This window comes from Brachycentrus maculatus, unplaced genomic scaffold, assembly GCF_059751285.1.
Source record: "Brachycentrus maculatus isolate JH-2025_06_01 unplaced genomic scaffold, ASM5975128v1 h1tg000695l, whole genome shotgun sequence".
In the NCBI taxonomy this organism is placed as follows: Eukaryota; Metazoa; Arthropoda; class Insecta; order Trichoptera; family Brachycentridae; genus Brachycentrus; species Brachycentrus maculatus.
The window spans coordinates 4,261-23,564 of NW_028281427.1; the positions used below are offsets into that span (position 1 = coordinate 4,261).

The 19,304-nt window shown below is 39.2% G+C and overlaps 1 protein-coding gene and 1 pseudogene across 1 annotated transcript; both read left to right on the top strand.

Moving 5' to 3' along the window:
- The first annotated feature begins 311 nt into the window (after positions 1 to 311).
- Positions 312 to 1,272, top strand: LOC148300548 (uncharacterized; annotated as a pseudogene).
- Positions 1,273 to 1,815: 543 nt separating this feature from the next.
- On the top strand, positions 1,816 to 2,994 carry LOC148300549 (actin, macronuclear-like). The gene is made up of 2 exons (XM_088274624.1): positions 1,816 to 2,506; positions 2,538 to 2,994. Exons 1-2 carry the CDS (start codon positions 1,819 to 1,821, stop codon positions 2,969 to 2,971), a joined length of 1,122 nt encoding a protein of 373 aa, XP_088130750.1. The 5' UTR covers positions 1,816 to 1,818; the 3' UTR covers positions 2,972 to 2,994.
- The last annotated feature ends 16,310 nt before the right edge of the window (positions 2,995 to 19,304 follow it).

Sequence of the window (19,304 nt, forward strand, 5' to 3'; positions counted from 1 at the left end):
AATATTAGAAACACATAGATTCAGCAGATATCATTTAAATAACATAAATTTGATTAGTTACTGCAGTATTCGATTCTGCAACTTCGAATGGGTGGCATTTCTATTTAAATAATTTAAAACTTGGGAGATCAATCACTCAGCTCGATAGATAACATTCATCTTTTTCTGACTCTTTTTCTAAGCTGATAAGTCAGATTTGAACTAAGAATATAATTTCTATGTTGATAGTTAAGAAATGGCATCGCATATACAGTTATTATATTGTCAATAAATTCCAAATTCTATTCGCCCATCATAAGTCATTAACAAAAATGGACAGTTATCTTCAAAAACTCGAAGCACTACAAGTTATCCCAGAGAAGGACGTTAAGGCAATCTGCCAAAAGGTACAAGCGACTATCTATAGAATTCTAGGTGAAAGAAATTCTGATCGAAGAATCAAACATGGTCACAGTCAGGGCTCCAGTCACAGTCTGTGGGGACATCCATGGACAGTTCTATGACCTTCTTGAGATCTTTCAGATTTGCGGAAAGCTGCCTGTAAGCTATTTTTCTATGATTTAGAACACCAACTATTTGTTCATGGGGGACTACGTCGACCGAGGCTTCAATAGTGTGGAAACATTCCTCTATGTCCTCATTCTAAAAATCAAACACCCGAGCCGAATCACGATCTTGAGGGGAAACCACTAGAATAAATAAATCAACAAGCATTATGGGTTTTACGACGAGTGCGTGAGGAAGTATGGGAGCGAGGCAGTCTGGAAAATATTTACCGAAATATTCATGTATCTGCCCCTGTCTGCTGTGATCTAGAATGAGGTTTTCTGCCTTCATGGGGGACTGTCGCCCGAAATCGAGCAACTCAACCAAATCAAATCGATCAACCGAGCCCAAGATATCCCGCATCAAGGTGCTTTATGCGACTTGCTCTGGTCGGACCCAGCTGACGATGACAGGAAAGGATTCGGGCCATCTCCTCGAGGGGCAGGATTCTGCTGGGGTGAAGATATCAGTGAAAAATTCTTGCATAAGAATAATCTCAAGATGATCTGCAGGGCGCATCAGCTCAGCATGGATGGATACAGCTATGCCCATCAAAAAATGTGTGTGACAATATTCTCAGCCCCGAACTACTGCTACAGGTGCGGTAATTCTGCCTCGGTTCTCGAAGTGGCAGATGATCTCACATATTATTACCAGAAGTATGAGCCGTCCCCCAAAGAAAAATAAAACGAACCAACAAAAACTGTCCCAAGCTACTTTTTGTGATAAGCATGCGATAATTCTTAAAATATTAAATAGCTTTAATTGGCTTAAATTGCCATCCATTTTATTGATGTCGCTTTTGGAATACGTTTAAGGTTAACAAAATGTAAACATAGTCCACAACTGAATAATTTGTTCATTTTGTCTGGCTTAAGAGGCCTCTTTATTTTTGGGTATTATATATCATCGGGGCAGTGAATATCGCTGTGATGATCCGCCAGAATTATTGGCTCCATGCGGAAGTGTAGCACAATCTCAAATAAGTTAATTTGCTTAATCAAATGGCCCGTCGACCTCTATCGGCACCCCAAAAACATATCTCCAATCAACAGTCCTCATGAAAGAAGACGGGGACGGAAAGATTCATGCAGTAGCAATAACTTTACTAAAAATGATTAATAAAATTAATGAGTTTTGTTCAGAGTTTGTAAAGCAGATCAAACCATTTTTCAATGAAAGCGACGACACTGTTGGGATCGGCGCCGAATATATATGCTGATTGCAATTGATGTGGCTATAAAAATTTAATTGATAATATCTTGTTGATAGATGAGTACAAGTTTCGGTGTGCCTGCGGTGATAGATAATGGGTCCGGTATGTGCAAGGCTGGGCTTTCAGGTGACGATGCTCCCAAATGCTCCTTCCCTTCGGTCGTGGGTGTCCCAAAATATGAAAATGCCATGGTCGGAATGAATTCGAAAGACTTTTATGTCGGAGATGATGCTCAAGCCAAAAAAGGTGTCCTGAAGCTTCACTTCCCCATTGAACACGGTATCGTCAGCAATTGGGAATACATGACTAAAATTTGGCATCACTGCATCTTCAATGAGCTCAGAATAGCCCCAAGTGAGCACCCGTTCCTCTTGACTGAAGCCCCAAGAAACCCCAAGCAGAACAGAGAAAAAATGACTGAAATCATGTTCGAAAACTTCGAAGTGCCAGCTTTCTACTTGGCCATTCAGGCCGTGCTTTCCTTGTACTCTTCAGGAAGGACCACCGGTTTGGTTCTAGATGCAGGAGATGGTGTTACTCACACAGTCCCCATCTATGAAGGTTATGCATTGCCTCACGCTATTGAGCGTAATGACTTGGCTGGTCGCGACCTGACTGAGCACTTGAGAAAACTTCTTAACGAAGTCGGCCTCAACTTCAGCACTTCAGCTGAGAATGAAACCATTCGAGATATTAAGGAAAAGCACTGCTATGTGGCTCTTGACTTCGAAGAAGAACTCAAAAGTAATTAATTGTCTAACCTTAGAATACAAAGGCAGCAGCCAAAATGATACTAAATACGAACTCCCAGACGGACAGACAGTGACTCTTGGAGATCAGAAATTCAGAGCCCCTGAAGCACTCTTCAAGCCGGTCTTGTTCGGCAAGGAAATGCCCGGATTCCACGAAATCACCTACCAGTCAATCATGAAGTGCGACATGGACATCAGGAAGGACTTATATTCCAACGTGGTCATGAGCGGTGGAACAACTCTTTTCCCAGGAGCCCCAGAAAGATTAAACAAGGAACTCATCGGACTTGCCCCATCAACAATTAAAATTAAAGTGTTGGCCCCATTAGAAAGAAAGTTCTTGGTATGGATCGGAGGTTCAATTCTTTCATCTCTTTCGACATTTCAAACCATGTGGATTACTAAAGCAGAGTATCAAGAAACAGGCAGCAGCATCGTCCATCGTAAATGCTTTTGATTTGAACATTGAAGAATATTTGGTTATAATTAGTCGATTCATACTTATAGTGTATTGTAAATGGTCCTATGCATCCACGTGAGCAATAATTAATTATATAGCTTTTGCTGCTGTTCCCCTCAAAGCCATGGTACTCATTCTGGTTATGTTCTTAGGCAAACGGTCAGTAAATGAGACTCAAAAGTGAAAAGCATCTCTCCAACACCTTAGGGAAAAAGGGAAAAGAAAATGTACGATAATAACTAATACTTAGAAAAAATAAGAGAATTGGAAAATGGGGCCAATTATGCTCGGCATACTATTTTTTGTAGTTGTTGGTTCCGCTTTGTTCCAAGTATTTAACGTGAATGGCAGGTCAGCCAGCGATGTGATGATTTGATGCCCTAATTTGATACGATAATCTGATACAATAATCTGATACTAGAATTTGACGCGATAATTCGTACCATAATCGATAGTGATATAAATTTATACTCGCTTGAAGAGTATCAAAGGCCTGAATCTGAATCTGAATATGACATAAACTTTTTATTATGCTTTAGTTCGGCCTGTGACTCATTTAATACGAAGAATAAGACATATATCATGTCCATATTATTAGATAAAGCTCATGAAAATATACCCTTTTATAGAACATTGCTGTATTTTTGGGGGCATTAATCCCTAAATTAAAAGTGCTGAGCCTTAAATATTCATAATTTTGGCCGAATGAAGTGTAAATCCTGATCGCATACTCTTTAACATACCCTTAAACAATAATCCTTTCTAATTTATCAGCATAAACAATAATTAATAAGCATTCGCATATCAAGGGCGTCAATGTCGGATAGCAATCATTTAAAGGCAGCACTTTCGGACTTCAATTCCTTAAAATCGAATGACCAAATTCCACCTCAGATGCTCGTCAAGCTTGAGTATCTGCTCACTAAAATATTCCCCACTGTCAAGAGATAGTTCCTGAGGGCTGATGAGCTGCCGGAATACGAGAAGAACTCATTAGACCAAATATCGATATAAACTGGCGTCCAGCTCTTCATCAATATCATAAACTGCCTCTCTGGGAAGGATGTGGTGCTGTACGTGCGTGATGAGAAGATGTATATCCGAAAGGACTAGGCACTCTCGATGTGGAATCTTTGCTACTGCACGATCGACAGCAACAAAGTCGCGATCTTCAAGAAGCCCCAAAGGAGTCAAGATATCAGCAGCTCCTCTGCGAAGAAGGGCAAGGAGCAGAAGTCTCTTTATGATTTGGAGCTCAAGTACATCAAAATATCCAAAAATTTCAAGGACTACAAACGCAAATCGGTCTTCGGGATCAACTATAAGCAAAAGCAGTCCTACTTAGTCGGCTTTGATCAATAATCCGCATGCGCTCGTATCCATGAGCTCTTGAGATCGCTAATCAAGGAAAAAACCAGCAAGAATGCCCTTGCTGGCAAATCTACTGCCAAGTCTTCGAGTAAGCCCAAATAAGAAGAATAAGATGATTCACTGTCCTCAGACTCAAGAGTAACCTACACAGACAACAACATCGATCGGTCAAGCTTCGGAGGGGAAGAAGAAGAAGGTGATGGCTAGTTACCCTCAAATTCCAAGCATCCCAAAGAAATATCATTCAAAAAGAAGAATAAAAAGCATTTGGTCTAAAATGAATAATTGGGTAAGGAGCCTAGCAGCATCGAACAAGCAGGCGAAGAAGAAGCAGATCAAAATGCCCTCCGACAGAAATAAACCATACTATAGTTTATCAAAAAATAGTAATTGCTGAGCGACTAATCATTTAAGCTAACGCGCAGCAATGAAAATATTCGAGAATTCGTCCATAAATCAACAATCAACATTGTGAAGCAGTTCATTACAATATCAAATGAGAATCAGATGAAATTGGAGTTCATCATGGAATCGTATTTGCTGCAGAACCAATGGAACGAGTAAATCGAATAGATAAAATTAGACAAAAAGCTAGACGACAATGTGTATGAGATGAAGTTACGAACAAAGAAGTATTCCTATCTTTCATGGGCGAGAGGGTGCACTGTCTACTGCGTGGGATTAAAACAAAACAATGTTACTTATCTAGTGATGAGGACAGTCGAAGGGGAAACAGACCAAGATGTGGTGAAGATGGATTGGAACCAAATAATCGAATTCCATCATGATGAGAAGACTAACAAGGTGTGTATGGTCATTCTATCTGAGTTTGATTTCAAGGGGTATGCTAGCCAGGATGATAACCAAAAAATGTGCCTGAAGATCATGAAGAATATAGAGCAGTTCCCAAAGTTCATCGAAACTCAATCTATCCTGAACAAGTCCAAAACCATGTTTGATCTCACGCAGCCACTCTACAAGCCCAAAGCTCTAAAGTCAAATGCTCCTCTCGGATCCACATTCTAGCCTCACAATTAATCAAAGAAGTTGAGGAAATACTCTGAACAGTCAGAGTATGAGCTCACTTAGGAGCATTTGATTAGCAATTCTGACTCATCAAATCAGAATAACACTCGCGAGTAATCCGAGTAATAAGGACATAAAATTTAGTTTTAAAAAGATGGGTTATATCCCAAACCGAAGTAAGCATCTTCAAAGGATTAAGCAATGAAAATCTTAATGTAGACTCGATTGCGACCAACTGTAGCACTAATTAAGGCCTTACAGTCTTCGCAGTTACAAAACAAATACTACTTGAATCATTACTTCGACCAGAAGCCTTACTTAGACCTAAGCCAAAATCTCCACGATGTTGAAACAATCAACAATTATATGAATCAAGGTGGGATCTTTACAATCAGAGATAATGGAGATGTTGTCTTCTATGATGAAAAAATAATAGAGCTATCCAAGGACATTCTGAAGATGATCCTGAAGCAACTCGGCTCGAATTTAATGTCAGGCAAATCGATTATGAATATGTCTTTGCCAGTTTAAATATTTGATCATATGTCTATTCTGGAAAGGGTTGCGATGGGCTATGGATATACGCCAAGATTTCTAAGTGAAGCGGGGGATACTTAAGATATAGTAAAGCAAGCTGAGCTGGTCACTTTGTCTCTTATGGGTGTGCTGCCGCTGCACTTGAATGTCATGAAACCTTTCAACCCGATTATTGGAGAGACCTTTGAATGCATAGTTGCTGGAGTTCCTCTAGCTCTCGAGCAGATCTCTCATCACCCCCCAATAAGTGCAGTCTACATGAAAGGAGACAACTTTATCTTCCATGGGAATTTTCACTCGCATGCAGAAATGGGACTGAACCAAGTTATTGGGCGCAACTTATGCCCACTCTTCATCTAATTCCCGAAAACCAATACTTTCTATGAAATTAAATCCAATGATATGGAGATTCTAGGCATTATGTACGGCGATCGAGTTTACCGAGGAGCAGGAAAAGCATTCATCCATGAAAGAACGAATAACATATTTGTCGAGTATGCGTTCGGCAAAGATAAAAAAAAAGTGTACGAAGCCCCGAAAGGCGAGAAAATTAACTCGAACTCAGTCTTCGGAGGCATATATTCAGTCACTCCTACCTTTGGTAAAAAATTCACGAAGTGCGAAAACAAGCGTAAATTTGATGGTGTAAAGCCCGACGATATTATTGAAAAGCATACCTAAATCAGAGGCCATTGGGGGTTGGATATGTACTTTAATTAAAAGTTGGTTAAATCCATGAAAAACCCAATTCCCAATAAAATATCATATCCTGAATATGTCCTCCCTTCTGATTCCAACTTTAGAACTGATCTGCTCTTCAAGCGGATGAATTTGCTCAAATAGGCAAATTAATAGAAATAAGTGCTTGAAAATCTGCAAAGAAGGGATAGGAAACTGAGATAGGGTAAGCAGAAATGAAGTTATACCAACAAATGCTCATTTTAGGCTATAATTACTGATTATAAATTGAGGCATTCAAATTGTTATTCAATTCAGATATATTGTGGCTTATTATGTGAGATTATGAGTAGTATTGTTTATCTTCGTATTCGACTAAGGATTTGTTGCCATTTTTTTGCTGCAACTTCATTCAGATTGCAAAACATACATATCGACATTGATAGGATAGTTAGACTTTTCGAAGATGAAGGAATGATATATTATTTGGGTCAGCACAAATAAATCGAATCATAGGAGTATAAATAGCCATCATATCATAATCGGGTCATACAGCTACTTTCGCATGATTTTGAGTGAACATATGGAATTATTCGTTTAGTTCGCGATTGATGGTCTTTAACTTCATAGCATCGGTCTTCAAGGCCCCAAATTGATCTTCCAGAGTCCTCAAAACATTCAAAGTGTCTCCTAACGATCGAAGCATTTCAACATTTGCTTTACCCATTTCATTGATTTCTCCTCTCAGCTCATTGATACTCTTGATCTGCTTCATGGTTTACAATTTCTATCTTTCCCTTTGGTTTTGAATTTACTTTCTTTTGAGGAGAAGTTGCTTACGTTCTAATTACTCTTGCTCTTCTTTTTGGAGACGAGTTATTTTTGCATCGAGTTTATTCAATACATGGGAGAGCTCCGAATAGGTTTTGTTAATCAAATTAGAGAAGTATGTCTCAGTTTTGTCATAGATTCCCTTGAAAAACATGATAGACTCGAAATCTTATTCGAATTTATCGGTGTAGGAGGAGTTCGGGAGTTCCCTTTTGATAATTTAGAGGATGTTGTATCCTTGCTGCATTTTGACCTATTCCGAAAGAAACAGGATGCTTTCTTTGATTTCTAACAGCTCAGGAATATTGCGATTCGCTTTATTCACTTGCTCAGTGACCTTTTCGGCTATCTCTTCAGCCACTTTTTCAATCTTGTCGTTTGATTGCAAAGTTATCTAATCGATGTAATCTCGGATTGCGATTTTTGCGCTTTCGGACACAATGTTCAAAATATGCCGGCTCTTCACGAAATCAGATTGCTTGATGCTTGGCATAATGTTTTCTTCATACTCTGTTGCTGTGAATTACTTTCCTTTATCTTTTTTCGCGGGGGCCTTAAAGATTTTAACCCGATCCGTCTCAACCAAAAAGTTCAAGAACATTTTTTCTTCCTCTCCGAAGAGAAAACCTTTTTAGTTCTTCAACTGTGTCATTTTTTTTATTTATCTGCCATAGTCTGCAGGTTTGAGATCTCGATCTGCCCTATTAATGATCAAGATGACTCCTTCTTTTATTTCATTAAAGCTCTTGAAGGACCTGTACAAGTTCTTGGTGAGCCTCGGCAATTTGTCAGCCCTCGCTTCAGTGATGTGTGATTCATCGATCATCAAGACTATCTTCACTTTGCTGTAGATATCCAAAAGCCTTTGGACGAAGAAAGAATTGGAGATTTCATACTACTCTCCCTTATTGTCTCGAAAACCGGGGCAATCATAAAATGCCAGCCCTTCAATAATGGCTCGTGTGGGGATTGACGTCTCAGAGTATTTTTCATGTCCGATTTTGATCAATGTATTCCCGTCGACTTGCAGTTTTGGTTTGAGCCCCTCAGTCATCACAATTAGCTTATTGCCAGCCAGATAGTTCATGATGGTGCTTTTACCGACACCAGTATCTCCAATGACGATGATTGCCTCCTCGCATTGTTCATCTTTGGGAATGGACTCCACGCCCACTTTGATGAGCTCTTGCAGTTTTGATAAATTCAAGGGCACCTCCATGTTAAGTTGGTTAAGTCAAGTTGTCAAATATTATTATTACGTTTACTGTCAGATAAGAATAAATACCTCGGACAAACCTCAACAGGATACAAATAAAGCAGTACATTTGATTTCCTTTGAAATATACAAATGCACTCTTTAGGACTGCTTCTGATAATCTGTTTCAGCTCAATATTGGCATTTAAATATAAAACTATTTAATTCTCTTGTTTCTTACTGGATCTCTTCCCGTCTGCTAAGAATATTGAAAACAGAAATTACAAAACAAGCGATTAAAATAATTTGAATGAAAATAATGCATCTGTTATGGTTGATTCAGAATGTTATCGTATTATTTTTGATATTTGATAAATTTATTTACCGTTATTTGTGTCAGATAATTATTGTGTAAAATTATGCAGTGTCGATGTTCTCAGGCATCAGAGTATATCAAGGCTAAAGGTTATCTATTGCTGCGATCTTTTTGAGATGCTTTTCTGAATCAGCATGATTTTGTAACTATTTTACAATATTTTGCAATTTACTCTCGATTGAAAACTGCTATTATAATGATTGTCTCTTGATATACAATGAGTGGGGTGATTGTAAAGTATAATCATTCCATTATATTCCAACATGTCCTCACCGAGTCTCTCTCCGCAATTGCCTACACAATCGTTTCGGAAGACTTTAATTCGCAACTAAATGGAAATACAGTACTCGTTCTCCCTTTTCAACAGGCTTCCATTAGTAGTTTTGCTTATACTTCCCTACATTCAAATGCTGAAATATCCATTTAATGGATTTTATTTGTCTCTTTGGCTGCAGGGATATGGGATGGATGTTTCCACCCAAAACACGTTGCTTTCGTACATTAACCTAGGATACTACGCCACAAGTGTGACCCCTTACTTGGCAATGAGCATTGGATTCGCATATGTGGTGATATACGTCATGATGCTGTTCAGCCAAAAAATCAGAGTGAAGCCCTTGAAAATAGGATACCGCATATGCAAGATGCTGCTGTCTTCCTTCTTGTATATGTTCATAATTACTTTGTTATGCAACTCTATTAGAAATTAGTAATCTAATACGATATTGATCAAAACCCTTTCAATCATTTGCATTGGGGCCTTTGGAGGACTAATAATACTGCAGAATTGGCTTGATTTCGATTTTCTAACTTCGAATTAGAGGATTACTTTGCTAAGGTAATCGAATTGGACCACCCCTGCGCTTTTGGTTTATATACTTGTCAATTAATTCACTCTTTCTTTGCTTCCTTATACGGCCCCCTCTATACTTCCTACCTCAAAAGCTGAAGCCACACCTCATCTTATCGTGATGAACGTATTTTTTGCACTACTAGCATTCTTGTTCGTCTTCAAAAAGTAATGGCATCATTCTTAGCAGGCCTACACTCTGAATGTTCAAAAGATAGAACTTATAGGGATAGCAATTAATGGCATCGCAATTCTCATGCTCGATGTTATGTTTCTGCTAGAGCAATCTTTTTGGCTGGATCCCTCGCTGTGGTGTGTTTTTTCAGTGACTGCATGCCTCAGCATTTGGTTCTACTCCAATTTCAACATCACAGAAGAACTTTAAACAATTAACAAATGGAGCACGAGCCAGATGATGATTAATTACACAAAAACATTGCTCATTCTCTTGTAAAATAAAGATGACTACTACTACCAAACGCTCATCCTTGGCTACATCGAAATCCACAGGCAAAAGTGTGATTCTGACACTTGCCCACTTCATGTCAAAGTGAATGTTACGAGCACCCCTGAACACAGAATAGAGGAGCTCATTAAGAAAATATATAATGAGGGATGCAAGCTCTCTCCAATTTCACAGGAACTGCTCATTGAGTATTCGCTATTTCTCTATCACTGCAACAACAAAGAGAAATCATTGAAGATGCTGCTCAGTATCGAAGCCGATGATCTGCCTCTCGAAAAATTGTGCAAGTACATAAAGTTGAAAGACAGAGTTTACGGAGAGATATCTGAGCAAACAGACCAAAAGTTCCTGGATCTGCTCTCCGAAATGCATGTTAGACAGTACTAAAAATAATTGCTTAAAAAATTCGAAGAGGCTGCTCTGACTAATTTGGAGTTTTGGTCAGTTCTTAATGAAGACTATCCAGATTTCACGAAACTCTACGAAATCGGGAAAATGAAAGTGTAGATCGGCGATAAAGTGCATGAACTTTATGATAAAATCTGCAATCTCGCTCATTCGGAGAGAATTACCTATCTCTACATTAACTATTTGAAAGACATAGAAAACGATGAGTTCATGTATCAAGAAATATTTAAAGGAATTTAGGTGTAGAAAAAACTAAATGAAAAGATTGTCATCGAGGATTGGGCCAATGACTCCATAGCCATCTTAATAGTCTCTATTGAGTAATAAAATAAGGGGGTGATTATTGATCTCAATACGACATGTGCCACGATGTTCGGATTCGAAAAATATGAAATAATCAGTCGAGATATAAGCCACCTATTTCCTGGCAAACTGGCCAACCAAATCAGTAGATTTCTCAATGTCACAGAAAAACATGAATAAATTGCTAAAGGCTAGCAAAAGATGGAGGAAGGGTCATTTATGATGGAGACCTTCTATAACACTCATCTTGATACTTTCTATGTTGCATACAGCAATGGCTATATCCTCGAGCTCAAAAGAACAGTCCAACATTACAATAGCATTCAAACAGGTATGTCCCTCATTTTGACCTTTGAGCAGAAGTTTCCGTTAAATAGCTGCTTTTTACTCTTCGCGCACTCTGACAAACAAATCGATGAAAAGATCGACGAAATTGTGGAGCAGGGTGCAGTGGATATAGTCAAGAAGACAAGAATGATGATTACTCTTGCGCCAGCTGACAGCCAAATATAAAACGAAGGAATATCGTCTAACTAATTGATCGGCGTATCTTCTTCTTGCATTCAATTTCTCGATGTGAATCAGAAAGATGTGGAAGCCCACAAAAAATATTCTGATTTGGTTCGGATTCCTCTGTAGTTGCTGAGCAAATAGAAATCAACTTTTTTCTTTGATAATGTCATCAGAGTGGAAGATAAGTAAAGTAGCAGATCGATATCGTGGAGGCCCTTCAAATCCAATATCATTGTCAATAAATAGATATTTTCATAGTTTATTGTGGTCAAGTTTGCAATCGCGCCTGGTAATCCTCAGCTATTGCATAACTCGGGTAGTGAAGAGGGATCAATGCTAAGCTCTAAGATATAAGCAAGGCCTGTGAACAAATCAAAAGAGCACGAAATCAAGAATTAGAGCAGTTTCCAATTTCAAATATATGATTGCTTCAATAACTTCACTTACTTTGGGGATTCGTCAGGGAAGGATGAGGTGATACTATTTGATAGATTATTCAGCTTGTCGACATCTGAAAGAGTGTCCAATAAAAATGTCAAAGGCAATAGTTTTGGTCACAACATCACAACCCTCAGGTTGCATGAGAATTACATAAAAGTCATTGAGAATTCAGAGTAATCGGAGAGCGAAAAGGATCAATCATCAATAGCATCGACCAACCACCAGTTGCTGTCAGGGACTGAAGCGGAAAGATTAAGCAAGAAGGACCAATAAACAATCTTCTAATCTCACAAAAGTTATTGTCGCTTCATCGACAAGCACTCATTGAAGCAGTATGCTCAGCTATGGGTGTTTATATCATTTGTACTAACAATCAGTTCCTACATTGCGATCTACTTCCTGTTCGACGTGGATTCCCTAAACTCAGTGGCTAACTACGATAAGATCATCATTAAGAACTCGATGATTGGGCAAATAGCTGCGAGCAGATTTCTAATTGGGCAGGTTGAGCTGAACTTTTATGAGATCGATAGTGCGAAGATATAAAAACTGATACTGGATACGATGATTGAAGTGCTGGATTAAACTCAGGCTATCTTCCCATTCTACACAGAACACTTCTCACTTTAGGTGCTCATCAATCCGGGCAACCCCCCGCAAAAGCAGAACTTCCTCTCCGACCAGTTCATCCTTTCTTACACCGGCTACTTCAGTTAGCTCTACAGCGAAATGCGATCCACGACAAATTTCAATGAGTTTAAGCCCGATCTACGAGATTTGCACGATTACAATTCCTGGTATATTCTATAGAATGGCAACATCACCAAAAACATTATGGTGAAAAATTCGATAAACTCGACAAATAGCAAAATTGAGGAGGTGCAGCAAGTTCTCAGGAAAAACATCATCTTCTTACTGTGTGGGATCGCATTACAGCTCATTATGAGTGCCATTCTTATTTGGAACATCTTTCATATTAATAAGAGGAAGATCTCCATTCTCGAAATATTTCTGGAAAGCAATGAAAAGCTCATTCAAATCTTCTCCACCAAAACTTAGAGCTTTTTAATGACTCTGCATGCTGAGGAAACCGCCGAGAATTCAGATGTGTTTGAGGAAATCGACAATCAAAAGAAAAATTTTGTGTCGAACAGTTTTGGGAAAAAAAAGAGATTCAAAACGACCTAATTCCATAAAATGCCGTATGCCTTAATAATTCTGGTCACTGCCATTTCTTGCATTTTCTATATTCATATCTTCATCACCAACAAGGACAATTTTGTATTCACTGAAAATGTGTTGAACTATGCATACAAGATCTCAGAATGCGAGAATATGCTTTATGGAGGGGTTGCAGCAATAGACAATGCAGCCTTGGATTTGTATACAGGCAAAGGGGATTTCAGTGGGTTAATTTGGGCGATTGAGCAATTTAATAGGAATTTTCTGATATACCAAAAGTAATTATTGGAGTGGCATTACAAGACCTTCGGCATCTACGAAGAGTTTCACAACTATTTCGCAAAAATATTCTTGCACGACATCTGCAATGGTGAGATTGTGATTCACGAAGCGTGCTAAAATGTCCTCTCCTCGCACGGTGTTTCGATTATCATCACAGATCTCGTTATCACGAACGAAATGCTGGGCGAGCTCCTGTCTTCCTTCATGGGGGTGGACCTCAGCTTTAAGTTTCAGTACTACAAGAATCTGGAGATCATCAAACACAGCCATGAGGCCATTCGAGATAAGAGCATTGAGTTTTGGGCGAAACTCAACATGGAATTTAGTGATAACTCTAAGCGCATCTTACTGATATGGGCCATTGTGTGTTCGGCTGCCATCGTATTATTTTCGATATACCTGTGGAAATCTGTGCTTAGAGATGTCAAGGATTTGAGGTCGCTGCTGAAATTCTTGCCAATTAGTTTCGCCATAGAATCCCCCAAAATCAACGAGTACATCTCCATGATTTTGCAGGGCAAGGGTTCGCATACCTGATTAAAGTGAGTAATGATATTTAATAGTCTTATTGTTTCTTATTTCCGGATACTAGACAATTGTCCTCGACCTTAAACAATTATTATCTCCATTTCCAAAATGTGTAGACATCCTCTAGTTTATAGCAAGTTCCTGCCATTCTGGCCCTTTCTGATGGTTATATTAAATAATGCAATTTATGCCCGTAAATAATAATATTAATTAATCATGAATGTATGGCATAGAGATGATGATACTCAAACTTTATTGAGACGATGATTTTCCATCTTTCGGGACTGAACCTATGACCCTACATTCCTTTCTCGATTCACTTCATTTATTGCACTACATTGCACTTTGTTGTCAGTGTCTGTTCATGCTCAATTCAGGTGATTTGCAGGCATTCATAAATTAAGGCATTTATATCATCAGTGAAGTGAATTAGCAGATGGCTCACTAGCTGGATAAAGCCGAACAAATTTAACAACATGTGAATGACTGCTGAAAATGGATGAAATGCCCATGATTTAAATAATGGACAATATTAAACAGTTTAATCGACAAATTGTTAATTTTAATATAATCCCAGCAAGAGTGAGATGGCTCTGCATCCATGCATGTGCAGATGCGTTGAGAGTATGCCAATATATGGCATGGTTAGAGTATGAGAATGATATGAGCGTATTTGATTATTGATTGACTGATCAGACAGTTCATTCTTCGAAGAAGGTGATGACTCCATTTCCAACATTGGCCAGCATTTAATTGAACTCTTCTTGAGTGTTGAATTTGTTGTATTGACCGAGAGTGGCATTGTAGTTGCGGATGTGCTTGAATATCTTCTGATCGAATCTATGTCTCACTGGCGGGATCACCAGGATTCCAGCAGCCAGGCCTCCGAGGATATACGAATACTTCAGCACTATGCTATCACATCTATTTACTTTGTTAGTTAGTTGACAACTCAATTAATAATGCAATAATGCGAACGATCACTCTATATCACATTATGCCACATTATACCACACTATGTATGCCACATTATACCACATTATACCAAATTATATCACAGATTCCCCCAATGTAAATATCAATCTCGAACCAATGCATCCGAAAATAACTCAATGCCGACTCATTAATATGATATTGCACATGCAAGCAACATATCGATATATAGTATGTCCATGGAGTCAGTTATTATTGAAATGTCAATGCGCGTGGGTATGCTGGCTAGCCCACATTATTGTATATTAAATGCTTTGGTATTTGGCCATTATACAATTTTAATTAATGCCACCGAAAGCCAATCTCAAATCTAAACATAGAAGTTCTCAGAACCATCGTGCGTCAAAGAATGCGCCCATTTTGATGCCTCTTTACTGTAACCAGTTTTGTTAACGCAGAGATCCTGTTCAGCAACTATGAGGAATCGACTTCCGGCAAAGATAACAAATAGTTCATGGAAAACCTGAAGGAGAAACTGGAGGAAGTGTACACCAACTCAAGTGAGACATTCTTAAAAAGTTTCATGACTTTCGTGCTGGACTTATGTGGGTTAGGGAAGTTCGCGAGCAAAGTCGATTGGCGCCACAATGTGGTCGAGCAGCTTGAATAAATGACTGAGCATGTTGCTGAGTTGCACAAGCAGAACAAAAATACAAAAAGGACCAAGAAGCCGACCAAACAAAAGCAGAAGGAAGAAGCTGAAGCCACTTCAATTCAGCTGCCCTAATTCCCAATGCTCGTCACAAATTCAGGCAAATCAAAACCCTTCGAGCAGTTCATCGCGAACATCGAGTCGATATTGAAGTTTGTCATTAGTGATGACATGGATGCCTTTGTTGAGACTGGGCTCATGAAACTGCTGTTCGAAGTGCTCGCTTAGGTTAGCAAGTGCAAGCTGAGAAATGTGCGGGCAAGCGGTATCTAATTGTGCAAGATAGCGGCCGATGTGAGCTGCGGGTACTATCAATATTTGGTCCAGGCTAAGAATAAAAGAGCAACCAAACTGCTTGCCATTATAGTCGATGGCTATTTGGAGAGACTCATCAAACCAAGGTTGCGGGATGTCGACTAAAAGATTAGGGAGAAGTCATTCACGATATTTAACGAGTTGCTCAACAGGCTCCCGAGCGAGCTAATGAAGCCCGAATAATTGGATCGAGTTCTGATTCCTGCGCTGATTCCGAGCCTGATTTTGAGCTAGAGCCATGCCAGTAGCTCGAAGAACATCGAAATGAGCCTCGCCATCTTATTGAATATGCTGGAATTGGCCAGCAAAACTAATGTGGTGGACTATTTCATCGATAAGGTGCTAAGTGTGATGTACGATGCGGCTGTTCAGCTGGCTTACTCGGCTTAGGCCACTAATTCTCAAAACGGGTTATTATGCCTAAAATGGATGCACAAACTTCAACGGATTGGAGAATCACCCAAACTTCTTAGTGCCAAACAGATCCTAAAACTATTCGAAGTCTATACAGGCATATCCTCCTCTTCGACCCTTCAGCCAAACAATAATGAGCATATATAGCAATGCATAGAGCTATTCCTGTACAGTGTCATCTGCTACCCAGACAAATCGGAGCTGCAACTAAGCCGACAAGCCATCATCATATAATTTACCAATCTTCTGAGCGGACTATTGCAAGTCTCATCTTCAAGTGGTAGCAATGTTCGGAGCAGCTACATGTGCCCCGAGGGTGCCAAGATACTGAATCGAACAATCGCAGTATTTTGTAACATCCTAAACAATAAGGATGTGTGGGTGATAAACTGTGAGGAGTTGTTTCTGCTGCTGTTCTCTGAGTATTATCACTCGGATGAGAATAATTCGGATGTTTAGTTCCATGAAGTTGAGCTGTATGTGCTGTTGAACCTACTCATCTACTATAAAGAACATTTGCATAAATTGGCGGCCAAGTATGTGGGTGGTGGAAGTGCCAAGAATAGCACTAAGGATGTGGTGAAATTGAAGAAATGTTTGGATGAGGAGATTAATGCTTTTAATTCGCGCATTTGGATCCATGCCAAATAGCTATTCTTCGAGAAACTGCTCAAGACCCCTCAACTAAGCAGCCTCTACCTCAAGCTATACTCACTCGTGTAGACATAGCAGCATACATCGAATGCTCAGGCATCCTTTATCATCGACCAAGTTCTGCTGATCCTCAGTTAATAGAAGTTCATCGTATACGCAGTGGAGGATATTAGCCAAATGTGGGGAATTGTCAAAAACTGCATCTGCATCTACCACAATTTGCTCGGGAGCAACAACAAAATTAAGCCCTTAGTCAAAGCCCTCAACCTAAAGTGCCTCACTTCTTCTTTGACCAGTATGCACGCACTCTTAGACCCAATAGAAGTACTCAAGATCTCGGCCTTGACGTCATTTTATAAGATACCTGAGCTGTAAACCCTCTAATTTTTGAAATTGTGCCTCAACAAATACTCGGATCTACTCTAAGACCATCACCACGCTGAGGTAAATGAAACCAGACTGCAGTTTTTGGTCCTTTTCTCGAATGCCTATTCGCAGATGTTCAAGTAGCTAATGAGTGAGCCATCTAACGAGCTGGTCCATAAGTATGTGGCGTACTGCAACTTACTCGTGGACATGATCACAATGCTGGCCATGAATCCGAATCATGCGCATTCAGAACAAGTCCTTAGGAATAAAGACCGAGATCGGATGTGGATTGTTAGGTTTGGGGCATTTGGGTTGTTGATGCAGATCTTGAAGACTGGCGGCCATGACAACATTTTAGAGAATCAACTATACCCAATATACTGCGAGTTAACGAGCACTCAGCTGGCTAATTTGCATACCTATATTAGGATGGTCTTTGCCGGTGAGTTTTAAAGTTTGTCCCATATAATAGCCACAACTACCGATCCCAAAAGCAAGCGCCAGTCAATTAAATTCATAATCCCACACCATTTCAATACAGATTACCCAAAAAACTCTGAAATATTAGACTAGGAAGAGCAGCTTCGTAATTTAATTAGCAAATTAAGTATCGAATACAGCAACAGCAATGCCAGCAGTATAAACATTAAGAATAAATTGACGGCTGAGTTATTTGGCACTTTCGCCTGCAACTATCGGCTGTGCATGTAGAATATCGAGCTCATTGCTTAGTTTGTTATGGTTGGCTGTGTCACTGACATGCGCTGTGTTCTTGACAAAATTAGCAGCATTGCTAATCAAAGTGGAAATGATACGATGATCAATGTGATGACTAACACATTGCCCCAAAAAAACAACACATTCAATATTAGTAATTATGCTTATAACACTTTGGCGAACTTCAAAAGTGCCTCAAGCAATAATCACACATTGTTCCATGTGCTAATTCGTGAGTTAATAAAGAAGTAAAGCCTAGAACAAAATAAGGGGAAGTTTATATTTTGGAGGCTGTTCACATAAATAAGCACAGTACTGATAAACTGGCATGTTGAGTATGTGTTAAGACAGCAGAAATAGCAGCTCTTATAGCATGAAGACAACAATGAGTAGTAAGAGTCATCTGAGGGTTAAAAGGCAAACAAACTAAATCGCAATGGTAGCAAGTAATAAAACATTCTCATAAACATATGCACAATTCTCCTGTAAAGATACTTGAAATACAATTACAATACCAAAGCACTCTCTGATAAGCTCATGCTTTATATTGCTGATGCCATCGATAAGCTCATTGCCTTCATGGTGCACATCGAGCAGAACATCAGCCAAACCACAATTAACAATTACATTGCCTGCGAGGTCAAGTCTGAAATTATATTGCTTATTTTAAAGAGAGTGCATCGAAGGTATCCGAAATAAGTGCTGCATCGTCTGTGCACATTCTTTGGTGCCAAAATGCAGTTACTTGCAGATGCTGGAAATAGAATGGAAATATAAAAAGGAATGAATGAGAGAGGCGATGAGAAAAATGAGTACGAAATTCGGATGACAACAGCTCTGAAGAATATACAGGAATATTTAACTAAATTAGGAAATGTACAGAAGACCAATGCTATCAACAAACATAAAGACAATGAAAAAAATAAGAGCAATCGAAATAGAGCAATCGGAAGCCAAAGGAAATCAGAACGAATACAAAATATGATGGATGAAAATGGGGAAAATAGCGGAAACGAAGACTCAGCCAATTCATCCTCCATCCAATAATCAGAAGACTCTTCGAATTAGTGATAACCCATATTTTGCATTCAATAATTACATGTTAAATATTGTTGGAAGTATGATCAAATTGCTCAATGACGGCTTGTTATGCTGCAGGCTTGTGATTGAAGTGACTCTGATGAGCCTCCTGATCGATGGGTCCTAGGATTCGAATAGTGGGAAGCTTG